Source organism: Panthera leo, chromosome A1, assembly GCF_018350215.1.
Source record: "Panthera leo isolate Ple1 chromosome A1, P.leo_Ple1_pat1.1, whole genome shotgun sequence".
Classification (NCBI taxonomy): Eukaryota; Metazoa; Chordata; class Mammalia; order Carnivora; family Felidae; genus Panthera; species Panthera leo.
Genome location: NC_056679.1, coordinates 189,977,350 through 189,993,936, shown reverse-complemented (window position 1 = coordinate 189,993,936; position 16,587 = coordinate 189,977,350). Strand labels below are relative to the sequence as shown.

The 16,587-nt window shown below is 45.3% G+C and overlaps 1 protein-coding gene across 6 annotated transcripts in view; it reads left to right on the top strand.

Moving 5' to 3' along the window:
* CYFIP2 (cytoplasmic FMR1 interacting protein 2) overlaps nucleotides 1-9,587 on the top strand; it is a 128,904-nt gene extending 119,317 nt beyond the window's left edge. For all 6 annotated transcript variants that reach the window (XM_042948350.1, XM_042948343.1, XM_042948358.1 and 3 more), the window contains 3 exons: nucleotides 1,656-1,894; nucleotides 3,441-3,588; nucleotides 6,672-9,587. In XM_042948350.1, the coding sequence (XP_042804284.1) occupies nucleotides 1,656-1,894; nucleotides 3,441-3,588; nucleotides 6,672-6,839 (555 nt within the window). In that variant the 3' untranslated portion in view covers nucleotides 6,840-9,587. The remainder of the gene's footprint in view (nucleotides 1-1,655; nucleotides 1,895-3,440; nucleotides 3,589-6,671) is intronic.
* Nucleotides 9,588-16,587: the final 7,000 nt, after the last annotated feature.

The window sequence follows — 16,587 nt, the reverse complement described above, 5'->3', positions numbered from 1 at the left end:
GATGAAGAGGAATATCCATGACTTGAGAACAAATATGGGTCCTTTATTTATTTACTGAGCACCTTCCCTGTACCAGGCCCTCTATTTCTGAGTGGAGAGCCCTTTCAGGGTCCAAATACCAGTCTAGAACGTTGCCTGGTAAGAACAGAATGAAACACCAGGTTCAGGATTCTTTTGAAGACACTTCTAGCCAACTGTGACAAATTAAATGGTCTCTTCTCTGCTCAGGAGCTTTCTCTGCCTATAGAATCAATATGAGTCAGCCTGAATCAGGGCTCCCTCTCCTTCATGTTTGAAACACAAATTTGTCTTCCCCAATTTACGTTGTTTTTTTTTTGTGCTAGACTTCTTTCAGTTTATAGTTGTCATGACAACTAAGCCCATAGCCCATTTTCCTAATGGGCTCCAGCATTGTGTTTCCTGATTTATTTCCTTCTGTGGATTAATTTAGAGATTGCTCTCCTTCTAGGGGCTCCAGCGTGATAGCTTAAAGGGAGAAGTCAGGTAGGCCCCTTCCAGGCACTCTGTCACATGAGCTCTCTGGGGAGACTTCCTTCTGGAGAGCTGACCCCGTCAGTGCCATGTGGACCTCTCCATCTCAGAGACCAGTACTCTTTAGCCTTGTCCCAAGATTTGGAGACCTTACTTTGACCTTAAATGTTAATGTCTATCTACCATTTGCAGATGGTTTTGAGATCTCTACCCCTAGACATTTTTACTCATAATGCAGACAGTAATGTGTTTTGATGTGCTTGTCTAGCCGGCTGATTATTAGAGATGCAGTAACGAGGACCTACATGTGAAGCCAGTTTAAATTATTAATAGAGATAGTTTACAATGGTTAGAGGATTTCTAATAGGAGATGATCCTGTAAAATCAGTGGCAAATGTTTAAAGAGTAACATATGCTTTTTGTAGAACATTCAACTGTACAGAAGTATTTAAAGTAAAAAGTGAAAATCCTGTGTGCTTTGCCAAGCCTATCTGCTCCCACAGTTGACATTTCCTTCTAAACTATTTTATACACACACACACACACACACACACACACCCCACATATAGTTTTGTTTGTCTATGGGATTGTATGTTGTTGATGTGTTTAATAGGATTATAGTATACATCCTTTTTTGAAACTTGCTGTGTATTCACGTAATAATTTAAGCCATAGATCTAGACTAGGGTTCAAATCCAAGCTTTTACCGCTCACTGGCTGCCTCTCTGAACATCAGTTTCTTCATCTGTACAACGGGGATAACAGTGTCAGTGTTTCATGGGATTGTTCCCTCTTTCATGGGGTTGATGTGAGGTATAAGTAGCTTAGAACAGGCCTGACGTGTTGCACACACACTCAGTGAGTGTGAACTGGTAGTAGTTTCATCTCAGTCTTTGCAGTGGATGCGTGACATTCCATGATGTGATAGACCTGGATTTTTTTAATGGACTCTTCCTCTTTGATGGCTCCTAGATTTTACTTACCACAAGTAAGTCTTGCCACAAGACCCCCTACTATTGCACTAAGGTTTACAAAGTTAGTGCCCTGCTGTGGGTAAATGAATCCCAGGTACAGCCAGCTGTAGGATTTGGGAATCCCCCATGAGAGGTGGAAGACAGGGTCCGAGGTAAGGCTAGAAGGTTTATGCACTCTTCTGTTCCCAGCAAATCGCCATCGCCCGGGAGGGCGACCTGCTGACCAAGGAGCGGTTGTGCTGCGGCCTGTCCATGTTTGAGGTCATCCTGACGCGCATCCGGAGCTACCTACAGGACCCCATCTGGCGGGGCCCACCGCCCACCAATGGCGTCATGCACGTTGATGAGTGTGTAGAGTTCCACCGGCTCTGGAGTGCCATGCAGTTCGTCTACTGCATCCCTGTGGGGACTAACGAGTTCACAGCCGAGTGAGTACCCTCCGGGAAGGCTGGGTCACCGCCCGACGTGTGTGTCTCCCCCGACCAAGAGTCACCAGGCTACCAGAGCTCACCCAGAAAGGTGGGCAGGGGCAGATTGTCCAATAGCTGCTCGCTGAATACATAGATGTGCCAGGTGCTGGACAGACACCAGTACTGAGCAAAAGTAGCTGGTTCCTGGCCTTATGGGGTTTACAGGGCTGAGCAGAGACAACATGCATAGACATAAGGCACATTGAATGAGGTTGCTTGGCAGGAAGGGCAGGAAGGGTGACAGGTGCCTGAGAAGAGAGCGGAGTGAGTTTTTGGAATGTAAATCACACAGTAGATCTGAGCCTTGAACATTGCCTGGGATTCAAACCTTAGAGGGGAGGAGAGGACATTCCAGGAAGAGCAACAAGTGGTTGGAGGCAGAGGAGTGTGTGCGTGAGCATGTGCCCTGGGGTCGAGGACCCCTCAGGGCCTGGTTTTTCCAAGACCGGAAGCTGCCCTGATCATGTGGGCAGGAGGGAGCCCTGCTGAGGCTTTGTCACTGAGAAGCCCAGTGTCCACCTCACCCCTCACAAAATTCCAGGATTCATAGAAAAGAGAGCAAGGCCTCCCCAGCTGAGGTTCATGCCCTAACTTGCTCACACAGTCCTGCCTCATGAGGCCTACACTCCTGAAAACCAGGAAGCCTTCTAGAGTAACCCAGTCCTACCCCCAGAGAAGACAGAAGCAGATTCCAGTTCTTCCTTCCCTCACCCAGCTACACACACCAAGAACAGAGTGGTGAAGAAGACAAGTCCTGTCCTCCTGGAGAACAAGCAAGTGAGAGGCAGAGGATCCTGGAGGCAGTGGTGCTGGGAGTGGGCCGGGAAAGCTGTTTTCAGAGCAGCTGCTGGGCCTTCCCTTTAGCCACGGTGATGGAGAAGCAGGGAAACCTGCCCATCAGGCTGCAGCTGCTGCTTGAGGACAAGAAAACAGCAGAGAGACGACCCCACGGCCTCCAAAATCGCCCAAGATGCTGCTGCGTGCAGGAGGCATGCAGGCTGAGCCTCACCAGCCCAGGAGGACTCACAGCTCCCCCCCGCCCCACACCAATAGTGTCTGCTCGTCCACACACCGTGCCCCATCCCTGCCCTCTGAGCCTGCGTGGGCCACTTGGTCCCCTGGTTTGAGATGGTCCTTCGCCTCACAAGCATTCCTGTAGCTCCTTTACAGAGAGGTCAGACACATTCTCATCTGAATTCTAATCAGCCACGTAAATCTCAAGGACTGGTTGAATTTTTTTCCCTGCAAATTTGTTTTCCGCAAAGGTGATTTTTCCATCAGTGGCTAATAGGCTGACACCTCTTTGTGGTTAGGAGGATTTATAACGTAACCACGGTCCCTGGAACAAGTGAACGTATGCTCACATCTTTCCTTGTACCCACTTTACAGATGAAGAGGATTGACCCAGGGACGGGCTTGCTCACTGTCTGTACTCCTGGCCCCAGAGCCCTCCCCCTGCCCTTCCCTGCCCCTGACTCTAGCTGCTTCCTCTCCCCACTCCCAGGCAGTGTTTTGGTGACGGTCTGAACTGGGCCGGCTGCTCCATCATCGTCCTGCTGGGCCAGCAGCGTCGCTTTGACCTGTTTGACTTCTGTTACCACCTGCTAAAAGTACAGAGGCAGGACGGGAAGGATGAGGTCATTAAGAATGTGGTAAGCAGCTCATGGTTGGGGCCAGGGAGGCGGGGCTGGGCCTGACAGGCAGGCTTTCATCTGAAAAGGAGGGTGAGCTGCTTGTGGAGGCCAAGTCCCCACACCACAGGTAGGTACAAAGATGCTCAGTGGCCGGGGACCTTCTTATAGGAAGCCATGAGTCACTTGCTCATAACCTGCTGGGATGAATCAGGTCACCCCGCAGGGCTGGGCCGGGCTCCAGACCTGAATTACCCCTTCCCTGTGCCAGTCAGACTGCTGATACCGGTGCCTCATCCACACAAACTCTCACTGAACACGGAAGTTGTACAGGCACGGGGATGGGAGAAACGCGGCCGTAGAGTGAGCGGGGCCGCTGGGGCGCACTGACAAGGGCTGTCTAAATTGGGCTGAGGGGACAGGTGGGGAGGGGTGTCCAGAGAAGGCGTCTCATGGAGACAGCACTTGAGCTGAGTCCAGAATGACCAGCAGCCAATAACCAGGCAAAAAATGGGGTGCAGCGTGGGGAGGATGTTCCAGGCAGAGGGAACAGCCATAGCAAATGCACAGAGACATGAAGATGTGTGGCTGGAACAGAGCGTGGGTCTCTAGGACTAGCTGAAAGGAGAAGGAAGCAGGAGCTACCTCATAAAGGGTGTTTGTTTTATTTGTGTTTGTTTTTTGCCACTGTGGTAGAACATACATAAAACATCAAAGTTGCCATCTTAACGTTCTCTAAATGTGTGGTGCTGTGGCATTAGGTACGCTCACTCTGTCACGCAGCCGTTACCACCTTCCATCTCCAGAACTTTTTCAGCTTCCCAAACTGAAGCACTGTTCCCATTGAACTCTAACTCCCTAGTCTCTCCTCCCCCAAGACTCTGGTAACCACCTTTCCACCTTCTGTCTCTAGGATCTGACTACGCCAGGGACTCACATAGGAGGAATCATACAGTATTTGTCCTTTTGTGACTGGATTATTGCATGTGCTCCCGGTTTACCACGTTGTAGCTCGTATCAGAATTTTCTTCATTTTTAAGGCTGAATAATATTCTAGTGTGTGCATATACCACATTTTGTTTATCCATTCATCACTGATGAACCCTTGAGTTGCTTCCACTTTTTGGCTATTGTGAACATGCTGCTGTGGTCATGAGTGCACAGATATCTGTTCAGGTTCCTGCTTTCATTTCTTTTGTATATACCTAGGAAGTGGAATTGCTGGGTCATATGCTAACTCCATTTTTTTTTTAAGTTTATTTATTTTGAGAGAGAGAGAGCATGGGCCGGAGCTTGGGGGCAGAGAGAGAGGGAAAGAGAGAATCCCAATCAGGCTCCACACTGTCAGCACAGAGCCCAGTGTGGGGCTCAGTCCCACGAACTGTGAGCTCATGACCTGAGCCAAAATCAAAAGTTGGACACTTGACCAACTGAGCCACCCAGGCATCCCGCTAATTCTATTTTTAATGTTTGAGGAACTGCCATACCATTTTCAGTAGTGGCTGCACCATTTTACATTCCCACCAGCAATGCACAAGTTCCAGTTTTCCCCCATCCTTCCTAGCCTTTGTTATTCTCTGGGGTTTTTGGTAATAGCCATCATAATGGATGTGGAGGGGTATCTCATTCTGGTTTTGATTCCCATTTCCTAATGACTGGTAATGTTGAGAATCTTTTCATGTGCTTATCACCTGTTTGTTTATCCTCTTTGGAGAAATGGCTATTCAAGTCCTTTGCTCACTTTTTTTTTTAAGATGTATTTTATTTTTACAGAGAGAGCATGCATGCAAGTGGGAGAGAGTGGCAGAGAGAGGGGGAGAAAGAGAGAGAGAGAGAGAGAGAGAGAGAGAGAGAGAGAGAGAGAATCTTAAGCAGACTCCATGCTCAACATAGAGCCCAACACAGGGGCTCGATCCCATGACCCTGGGATCACGACCTGAGCCAAAATCAAGAGTCAGACGCTCAACTGACTGAGCCACCCAGGTGCCCCTTTGGCTCACTTTTTAATTGGATTGTTTTTTGTTGTGTATATATATACATTTATATTTATATATTCTGGATATTATGTATATTTATATGTTCTGGATATATATTCTGGATATGTTTATATATTCTGGATATATTTATATATTCTGAATATTAGTCCCTTATCAGATACTGAGTTGCAGATACTTTCTCCCATTCCATGGGTTGCCTGTTCACTCTGCTAACAGTGTCCTTTGATGCAAACAAGTTTTTAATTTTGATGTAGTTCAGTTTATGTTTTCTTTTTTTTTAAATTTTTTTTAATGTTTATTTATTTTTGAGACAGAGAGAGACAGAGCATGAATGGGGGAGGGTCAGAGAGAGAGGGAGACACAGAATCTGAAGCAGGCTCCAGACTCTGAGCTATCAGCACAGAGCCCAACGTGGGGCTCGAACTCACGGTCCGTGAGATCATGACCTGAGCCGAAGTCGGACGCTTAACCAACTGAGCCACCCAAGCACCCCTATGTTTTCTTTTATTACTTGTGCTTTTGGTGTCACATTGAAGAAATAATTGCCAAACTCAGTTTCATGAAGCTTTTCCTCCATGTTTTCTTCTGAGTTTTATAGTTTCAGCTCCTATGTTTAGGTCTTTAAACCATTTCAACGTTTGTTTTTGGTTTTTGTTTTTATGTTGTGTAAGGTAAGGATCCAGCTTCATTCTTTACATGTGAATATCCAGTTTTCCCAGCACCATTTATTGAAAACACCATACTGTCTCCATTGAATGTTTTTTTGCACCCTTGTTAAAAATCCTTTGACCATATATGGAGGAGTTTATTTCTTGGCTGTCTATTCCATTGATCTGTGTATCTGTCTTCATTCCAGTGCCATACTATTTTGATGACTCTAGCTTTGTAGTAAGTTTCAAAACTCACAAAGGGTTTTATGGCCAAGTTAAGATTTGATTGCTAAGTTCTGGAAACCCATACAAGGCCCTTAAGCAAGAGAGTGACGTGATCATTGAAGCATCAAGACCCTGAAGCCCAACTTCACTGAACTCTTCTCTTGCTCTTCCTTTTTTTTCCCCTCTGTCCCTTCCTCCTGCCCCTAACCTGCACATCCCTGTCCTTCTGCAGCCACTGAAGAAGATGGCAGACAGAATTAGGAAGTACCAGATCTTGAACAATGAGGTTTTTGCCATCCTGAACAAGTACATGAAGTCCGTGGAGACGGACAGCTCCACCGTAGAGCACGTACGTTGCTTCCAGCCACCCATCCACCAGTCCTTGGCCACCACCTGCTAGGCGGAAGGTCCTGCAGACCCTCGACCTGGAGGAGAAGAAGCAGGAGAGAGAAAGCCATGGCCAGCCTGCAACAGGGTCCTCCTGGACAGCATATGGGATAGGCCTGGACACAAACAAGAACCTCCCCAAACACATCTACACCTCCCAAGGGCTGGGCCTGTGCATGCTCTCCCATGACATCTCCATGGTGGTTTCTCCATAGCGTAAATGAAAAAAAAAAAAAATCAAAAGAAACAGGGCAGTATGTGCTTTTTCTTTTCTTTTTTCCCCTCAGCTGTATTAAGAGCCCTAGTCTCACCCCTTCTCCATCTCACAGCCCCACCCCACATCCATGGTTGCTTCTCAAGACCTCCTCCCAAATGGTGACCTCCTACCCAGTGCCCACACGTGACCTCAGAAGTGAAGTCTCAGAGCTGGAGAAAAGAGCATGGCCGTACCCCGAGATACCAGTCTGAGCTGACAGGAGTATGTCCACGTACCGACTCCCTCTCCTCCTCTGGCTCCCTCCCCGCATTTTCCGAGGTGACATCTCCACCTGCTCTGGGTGCCAAGGATTCTAGCACCCACAGCAGTCATGGACCAGACACTGAGAGCCATGAGAAACAGAAGACGAGGTTCCTGGTACTGACACCATGATAGATGGTGGTGGCCCTGGATGTCCCTGGACTCCCCAAACCCCACTCCCCTCTCAGGGTGCTCCTAGAGAGAACTCAGAAGTGCATTCATAATCGTATCTTACTTAGTGAAGTTATGGTAGGAAGATGGTCAGGCTTGTTGTGCAGAAACAGTATTTATTAACACAGCCAGGAATTCTATAGCCCCAAACAGAAAGCCATTAGACCATCTCAGCTTGGTGAGGAGGCGGTTCCTTTATTCATCAAGCAAATACTGTGAGCACCAAGCTGCACAGGGCAGTGGACACTGGGGATGCAGCATGGAACAAGTCAGTCATGCACTGCCCACCGCATTAGCCAGTGACCAAATTAGGGACAGCTTCTCTGCACAGACTCTTTCATCAACACTCCCACGAGAAAGAAAATATTAAGGGGTTATTTCAACAGAAGCCCAAAACATATTGGAGTCAGGGAGGTGAGGAATATAAATAACACTTGTCAATGAGCTTTTAATACCAGGATGCACTCCCAGAAAAGGAGTCCTGTTCTACTGAATCAGTACTTCCATTGTCCTAGAAGCTGAAAGATTCCTAGGACATTTTATCTTTTACTCTCAACATCCTTAGTTCTCTTTAACTTGGATTTTGAGGCCTGGGGCATATCGCACAGGGGCATATCTATGTGCATTTCTCAGACTCAACCAAAAGTCTGCAGAATCTCCCAGTGAGCATAGGGAGACTGGTTAGAAGGATGGAAGGCTTTCGGAATGAATGTCTCATTACAGAGCACCTCTTGCTCAAAGAAGCCTGGGACCCTGAGCTTGTAAGAAAATAAAAGTGAGACATTTGATATCTCATCCCCAACCCAGGGAGGAAAAGAAAAGTGAGAAAAATAGAACAATAATGATCCCCTCCCTTAGGGTGGATGAATGGAAATGGTTACCATTAACAGATGGCCCATTTTAACCCCATGGAAAGAGCAAAACAGTCCATAGCAAGAGGTTGTGTGATACACTGTGCCCACCAGGGAGGAAAGAAGGGCTCATCAAATGTGGTCCAAAGGCCTATATCAACATGTCCTGAGATTAGCACATTGGATGCAGATTCCTGGGCCGTACCTCAAACCAATTAACCAGAGTAAGGGAAATCTGCACTATCCACAAGCCCTCTTTGTTGTACTGTTGCACAAGGAAACCTGAGGACCAATGCTGTAGAGGGTCTTTCCACCACTAACTTGGGCTTTGAGCTCCTTCTGAGCCATGAAAGAAAATATCTGTAGGGTAGGAAAGTGATTCAGGGTGGACCGGCAGATCCTCTCATCCTTAGATGCGACTTCCTATTCTGATTTTTTAATTTTTTTCTTCTTGGTGACCATAGATGCGCCAAAGGCAAAAGGGAGAGGCTACACACACCACATGATAGAACTACATGGGGAACACACCTTCAGAACGCACCAAAAAAAAATCTCTAAGCTGCAGAGAATCTTCAGTCCTGTCCGGGGACAGTGGCTCTTTCAGATAGGTGACTGGCTATTAAGTCCTAGAGATTATTCCAAATCCATGATCATTGCCTTTGTGGAGATTTGGGTCATCCATTTGAGGAGACTGCTATTTCAATAACCTGTCCTTCCAATTCTGCATCTGTAACCCTGAATTTGACCCCTTGGGTAGAATCCTATTATCCTCAAGAGACTTGATCCTGGTAAATTGAGGTCTTCACCTAAATGAAAGACATTTCATTTCCCTGGCTCGCCAGCAACATTTATTTATGAATACCAAACAGCTTTAACATTCTTTCCTCCCTGGTATTACTGCCTCCTTTTGATTTGATTTTTTTGTGTGTCTAAGAAGCAGGAAAAAAAAATCTTAGGTTTTAAAAAGTTTAAAAAAATTGTTTCAAAAACTGTCAAATGTACCATATTTGTATTAAGAGTTGTTGGGAATTTTTGTACAATGAATTTACATTTATTTATGGTGACTTATATTTACGCTTGTGATCAAATCATGATGTTAAATTCTTAAATCATATTTGCTATGCAGCTGAAGATGATATTTTGCTTTGTATTTTGGGGTACCTGTGTTGAGTTGATAAACATTTCCATCTCTACATCTCCATTAAAACTGCTTCCAAACCAGCATCTCGGTCTTGATTCCTGGTCCTGTTCCAGGGCTCCTTGATCTGTGGAAGGCCACATGAACACCGATGACTGAGGAAACAGTCTGAAAGAGAATGGAAGGTGATAAAGGTATAGCTGGTCATTGTGCCCTAAACTAATGGCTGGCTTTGCTTTCTCGCTGGAGGCATTACCTTTACAAATTGGTTTATGCTAGATAAGATACTGGCAATAGTTGCTGCTCTTCAGAATTCCATGCTCTCACTGAGTGATCTCTATTTTAAGAGGAAGGATGGGAACTAATGTGTGCAGGCAGCATGCTAAGTCCTATTCTTCCATTCCTTTGAATCAGCCACAGTCACTTTATGTGCTGTATCCCACCTTGGACAGACAGGCTGTGCAGTGTGTTCACTTTCACACCGTTGCTAAGTGACCACTCTGATTTGAACCCAGCTTCAAAGCCTGAGCTTTTGCTGTCATGCTAATGGACTGGTCAACCAGTCCCGACCCCAAAACTAGACTTCAGGCCACTGGACTTTTCAGGGCTTTGGGTGAGGGAGATTGAGCAGAGCCTGGGATCAGGAGGAGGCCCGGCATGGTGGCAAGGGAGTTACCAGGCTGAAGGTACCTCTCACACTCCTCAGAAAGGATGACACCAGAAGAACACTACAAAGTTGTGTGTGAAAACTGACACCAGTGTGTGGAGTCTCATGTTTTTCACAGCAGCAGCTTTCCCAAAGGCCACTCACAAAGACGAGTCCTAGGTCATTGGTGACTCCCCCCTCGCCTGTGGCCTGGGGTAACCCTCTAATCTCTCAGGGCCTCCATTTCCTTATCTTCAAATTGGACAAAACGATCTGAGGTCCTTTCCAGGTCTAATATCCTGATTTCAGGTAATGTCCCAGTGGCCTACATTGAGGGGCCTACTTCACAAACTTGAAGACTTTCTCAGCCATGTGTTGCCACTTCCAAGGATTCTCATCATTAGAGGTTGTACATTTGAGCTGGTGTAGTTGGGGCACGGTTGGTATTAGTCCTGAAAGATGCTCAGTGGTAAGAGGGTTCTGTGGTCACATGGACGTGGGGAACAGCTCATGCTGTTTCCCTTCTCGAAGATCTGCAATGCTCTGAGTCCTGCAGCCTAATCAGCCTGGAATAACACCACATCACGCAGTGACCATGACTTCGGAAACCCCTTTCTCTGCAACACGAATGATCCTCTCATGGAACATACCTTGAAAACTACTGGGCTAAGAACATGGAAGTCTGTGTTAGATGCAAACAAAACAACAAGCACCAAAAACTCCCACAGGAGGTGTGCGTGGGTGACTCAGGCGACAGACTCTTGGTCTCAGCTCAGGTCATGATCTCACAGTTTGTGAGTTCGAGTCCCACATCGGGCTCTGTGCTGATAGTGCTGAGCTTGCTTGGGATTCTCTTTCTCCCTCTTTCTCTATGCCCCTACCCTATTTGCACTCTCTCTGTCAATAAATAAATAAACTCAAAAAACAAAAGACTCCCACAAGAGAAGGACCACTGACTTCACAATTTGTGAAGCAGGGACCTGCCAAAGTACTGAAGGGTTTCAGATGGAAAGGGGAAGCATTTTCACGATGGGAGAGAATAGGGCAGAGGAGTGTATTCATTTGCTAGGGCCGCCATAACAAAACACCACAGACCACGTGGCTTAAACAACAGAGATTTACTTTCTCACAGTTCTGGAGGCTAGAAATCCATGAGCAAGGTAACATCAGAGTCGGTTTCTTCTTTTTTTAATTTTTTTTTTAAAGTTTATCTTTGGGGGGAAGGGGCAGAGAGAGAGGGAGAGAGAATCGCAAGCAGTTTATGCACCATCAGCACAGAGCAGGGCTGGTTTCTTCTAAGCCTCTCTCCTTGGCTTTTAGATGCCAACTTCTCCCTTGGTCTTCACATGGTCTTCCCTCCGGGTGTGTTTGGGTCCTGATTTCCTCTTCTTAGCAGGACGCCAGGCATATTGCATTAGGATGCATTCATGTGACCTCATTTTACCTAAACGACCTTGTTAAATAAAGGCTCTGTTGTCAAGTACAGTCCCATTCCGAGGTACTGGGGGTTAGGATTTTAACATAGGAATTTGGGAGTAGGGGACACAATTTGGTTTATAACACCAGAGAAGAGGAAGGCTAGATCTGAAAAAGCCGTTGCCTCTGGGGACCCTGAACTTGTTCGAAGGCTGGGATGCCATTGCTTTGAGAAACACATCTTGAATACTATTTGCAAAACTATATAATCAATTATGGCCACAGACCTAAAGGAACTTCTGGAGTTGTAGAAAGGATTTTTAAAAATGCACATAGTGAACAAGAATGTAAAGGAGAATATGCTGATTCTAATAATCACTAGATTATTTATTTATTGAGTTTTCTCATGCCAGGCATCAGAAAAAGTGCTCTTAGGGGTGCCTGGGTGGCTCAGTCAGTTAAGGATCTGACTCTCGATTTTGGCTCTGGTCATGATCTCACGATTCATGGGTTCAAGCCCCCATCAGGCTTCGTGCTGGCAGTGTGGAGCCTGCTTGGGATTCATTCTCTATCTCTCTCTCTCTCTCTCTCTCCCTTTATCTGTCTCTCTCTCTCTCTCAAAGTACATAAATAAACATTTAAAAAACACAAAAAATAAGTTTTTATTCACTTAAATATCACAACTTATAGGAGGTAGGCACTATTATTTGCACCCACTTTACAGATACAGATACTGAGGCACAGATCTCAAAGATGGTAAGGAAGGGAGCTCTAGAATTCAAAGTCCAGTAAGTCTGGATCCAGGTCCAAGGTTTTAACCCCTAACCATATAACAATATACTTCACAGCACTTCTATCCTAAGGGATCTCGAGAGACAGGCACACCAAATATTTCTCAAGATCAGAGGAAAGAGAGTGTTTTTCCAGCTGGGGCTAAGATGGAAAGGGTAAGGGCAATATCAAGGAGGACTTCATGGAAGAGGTTCCATATCTTCCTAAACTTGAAAAATGAGAATCTGAACACAAGGAGATGCACCAAGAGATTGAAGGGAAAGAATCTACCCACATCAAATATTGGCCAAGAAAAGGCCCTGACCCTTAATGGCTTAAATTAGGCTAAACACGCCACTGTCCCTAGCTCTACACTTGACCAGGCCCTGAATGTCAAAGTCCTACAAAATGATGCATTTATTGAGTAGATTCATGCATCATGCGTCTGTGTCACTGGCAATCTGATACTCAGTGCTGCTTCAGCACTGGTAGCCCTAAACATCCACTCTGTGCCCAATGCCTTTCAGGCCTCAGAAGAACCTTTCCCTGATTGCTTGCCCATGTCCTAAAATGCAGAAGCCTACAAGTGTAATAAAGTTTTGTGCATTGTGCTGCCACTGATACCAGGGATGCGTCCTGCTTGGAAAGTGGGGAAGCTTGAGGCTCCTAGGTGAGGAAAGAGGGCAAGCCAATGAGAATGGCAATTTTAACCGAAAATCCAGGAGCATTTTTGTGCCACATATATGAGCACACACAGCTTGAATTTATTACTAGAGAACATGGCTACAACTGTGCCTCTGATGATGTCCCCTTTTTGAAACAAAAAAGATTATGTACACTAGTTTATGGAGCTGTTGTTCAAAGCTAGAATATTTGACGAAACACATATCAGATTTCACATTATAAACCACTCGCAGACACTCAATGGAACTGCTGACAAAATGCTATTAAAGTAATTGGATTTTTTTTTTAATTTTTTTTTAACGTTTATTTATTTTTAGAGACAGAGCATGAACAGGGGAGGGTCAGAGAGAGGGAGACACAGAATCTGAAACAGGCTCCAGGCTCTGAGCTGTCAGCACAGAGCCCGACGCGGGGCTCGAACTCACGGACCGCGAGATCATGACCTGAGCCGAAGTCGGCCGCTTAACCGACTGAGCCACCCAGGCTCCCCAAAGTAATTGGATTTAGTTTAGACAAAGGTAAAAGATGCACTAAAACTTTACATAAAGGCCCAGAAGATCCTCAAAGAGTGAGTTGTGTTCTTAAGGGAAAATAAAATTCATTGTGAATTTACGTATCTATAGTTATTTGGTCTGAACAATTGCTTACTATTGTTAACATTACCAAAAAAAAGGCATCTAGGTTTGCTGAATTTGCTTCAAGGGGACTAAAATATATTTTTATAAATTTTAGAGAAATTGGCTTTCCTAAATGAAAATGCATGTGAAGAATGCAACAAAAAATGCCATTCCAATGAAATATAAAGAAATCAAAACAGTGAAACAAAAAATATTTTGCATGATTAAGAAGATTCACATGCAAATAATGTCAAACTAACTTGTTTACAAACTATTTTTTGGCCATTATAGGTCAGAGTATAGTCCTGAGGAAGATCAGAACAAACTGAGCCACATACTGCTTTTAGGGAGGTTTCCTTATAATATCCCAGAACTGAAAAACTTGAAATAACAGAAATACTATATGCTCCAGAAGTTGCTTTAAGAGACAGTGAAAATCATTTCATAAGGAACGCTTATATAATAAAATTTATATAATAAAATGAAAATGTTTTGCAATATTTTCTGTTACAATAATTATACGTGACCCCCTATTTACAGTAGTTGAATGTAATATGTAAAATACCTGGCCTAATTTTTCATCTAAGTATTGCTTTAAAAATCCTACTGATGGGGGCACCTGGATGGTGCCCCAGATCAGTCAGTTAAGCTTCCAACTTCGCTTGGCTCAGGTCACAATCCCAGGTCTGTGGGTTTGAGCCCTGCATCAGGCTCTCCACTGGCTGTGTGGAGCCTGCTTGGGATTCCCTCTCTCCCTGTGCCCCTCTTCCTGTGTGCTCTCTCTCTCTCTCTCTCTCTCTCTCTCTCTCTGTCTCTCTCTCTCTCTCTCTCTCTCAAATAAATAAATAAACTTAAAAAAAATAAAAGAAGCCACACCCTAAAAAAATCCCATTGATGATTTCAGGTGCCACCCCTTATCAGAGCAGAATTTCTTCAAATTGAAATTAATAAAAAAACAAAGAGTTATAGTGACTTAAGAAAGGTGGTCTAATTTGAAAATCTTGATCATAGTGTTCTCACCACACCAAAATGGAAAGGTAACTATGTGAAGTGATGAATGAGTCAATTAACTTGGTTGTGACAATTATTTCACAGTGTACACATATATCCACACATCACATCGTACACCTTAAATATATACAATTTTTATTTGTCAATTATATCTCAAGAAAGCCAGGTGGTGGGGATCTTGATCATAATATACAATGTTGCTAAAATGAAGGCAAGAAAGGTAAAATTTCTAGCATAAATGCATATTGACTTATGGATGACCTATTTGTTTTATCCGTTCACACATCATTGGCCCAACAACAAAACACCCAGGAATATGAAAATGATAATTCAGTAATCTTAGATAGTTGTGCCAGCTTCCAGTCGTATAAAACCCACGATGTGACATATAACTTCTTTTGTGTTATAAAAGTATATTTCATTGTTAGAAAGAGAGAGCATATTTTCTAATAGTTCAATAGTGTGATTTAGAACTTTTAATTATTTAGAGACATATGATATTTGGCACTTTTGACCCAGACCCTGCAGATGTTTGGAGGCAGTCAGTTCTGACTCTCCCTTCAGTTCGCCTAATGTGAATAAAGACGGAGGGAGAAAGGGACAAAGACCCATTTGCTTCCCTCTAGGCAAGGAGGAGAATAACCAGCCCCCCAAACCAGTCCCCACATCCCCATCTGGTTTGATTTACCCTGATTTCCTCGGTCCACTCCCCTCTCAGCCCACCCCCTCGCTCCCAGATGTGGCACTGTCTCACTTGAGCTTCCGGCAGAATGGGGAGAGTGGAGGGTTTCCCTGGGAAAATATGCTGTGAGATGCTATCAGAGCTAAAAATATGCAGGCCTTAAGCTCCGCCTTCATTAGTCAGAATAAAACCCAGGGATTTCTGCCTTCTGGAGTTTCAGACCAACGAAAAAGGGGCAAATCAAAGAGCCTCCTCACTGGGGCTTGGGGCTTTTCTCAAACACTTTCTACCAAGGAGCCAGACCCTGAGCTGGACCCGTAGGTGGCTGCCCTGGGCAAGGGGCTGGCTCTCAGCAGGACGGCCTAGGGTGCACCCATCCCTGGCTACCACATACTCTCATTTAATCGGCATTCCCATTTTATACGTGAGGACTCAGACTCAGAAAACAATAGAAGTTAACCACACCACTGGCCTTTTTCAGTTCATCCTGGACTCAGGCTCTCCCTTGTCCTCCCGATGCTCACACTGCCCCTGCCTGCCAGGAATGCTTGCCCCTTCCCCACCCCGCCTCCCTGTCTTCCCAGACTAAGGCTCTCTGTCATCCTTCAAGTCAGGCTTCACATGCCTTTCCTCTTGGAAACCTAAGTCCCAGGTGCTCTGTTAGATACTCTCTGTGCATTCTGTACTTGATCTTCTTGCCATTTATCAAAATTGTGATTCAATGTGAACTGCGTGACCATTTAATGAATACGGTCCATGAGTGGGGGGATTGAGTCAGTCTTGCTCACCCTCATGATGCCTGTGCTTTTCACAGCAGGCGACAGACACATTGAACGTGTGGCATCTTTGTCTGATGAATGACTCAATTCCCCTGCCCCCTCAGAAAAGCTTGCCATGTAATCGGTGTCAACAGGTTAGCCCGCCTTAAGACAGCAACTATGGTAAAATGGAAGAGAATAAAGCACTAATTGTCTGGTGTGGGCGGTAAGCATTATAGTTGTCCTATACAGGGTCGTAGCGTCGACTGTGGAGGTGGACTAGAAGCAGGGCGGACAGGGACAAACACAAGAAAGAAACAGAGTAGTGGATGGGCATGAGGCGTAGGGCATAGCCTGCAGGCAGAACCTGCTGGTGGTTATTTTCTCCCTCTTTCTCCCTTCTCAGCCAAGAATGAGGATGAAAGAGACTAGTTAAATTTTGGTTGTTGAGGGGTGCCTGGGCGGCTCAGTCGGTTAAGTGTCTGACTTTTGATTTCGG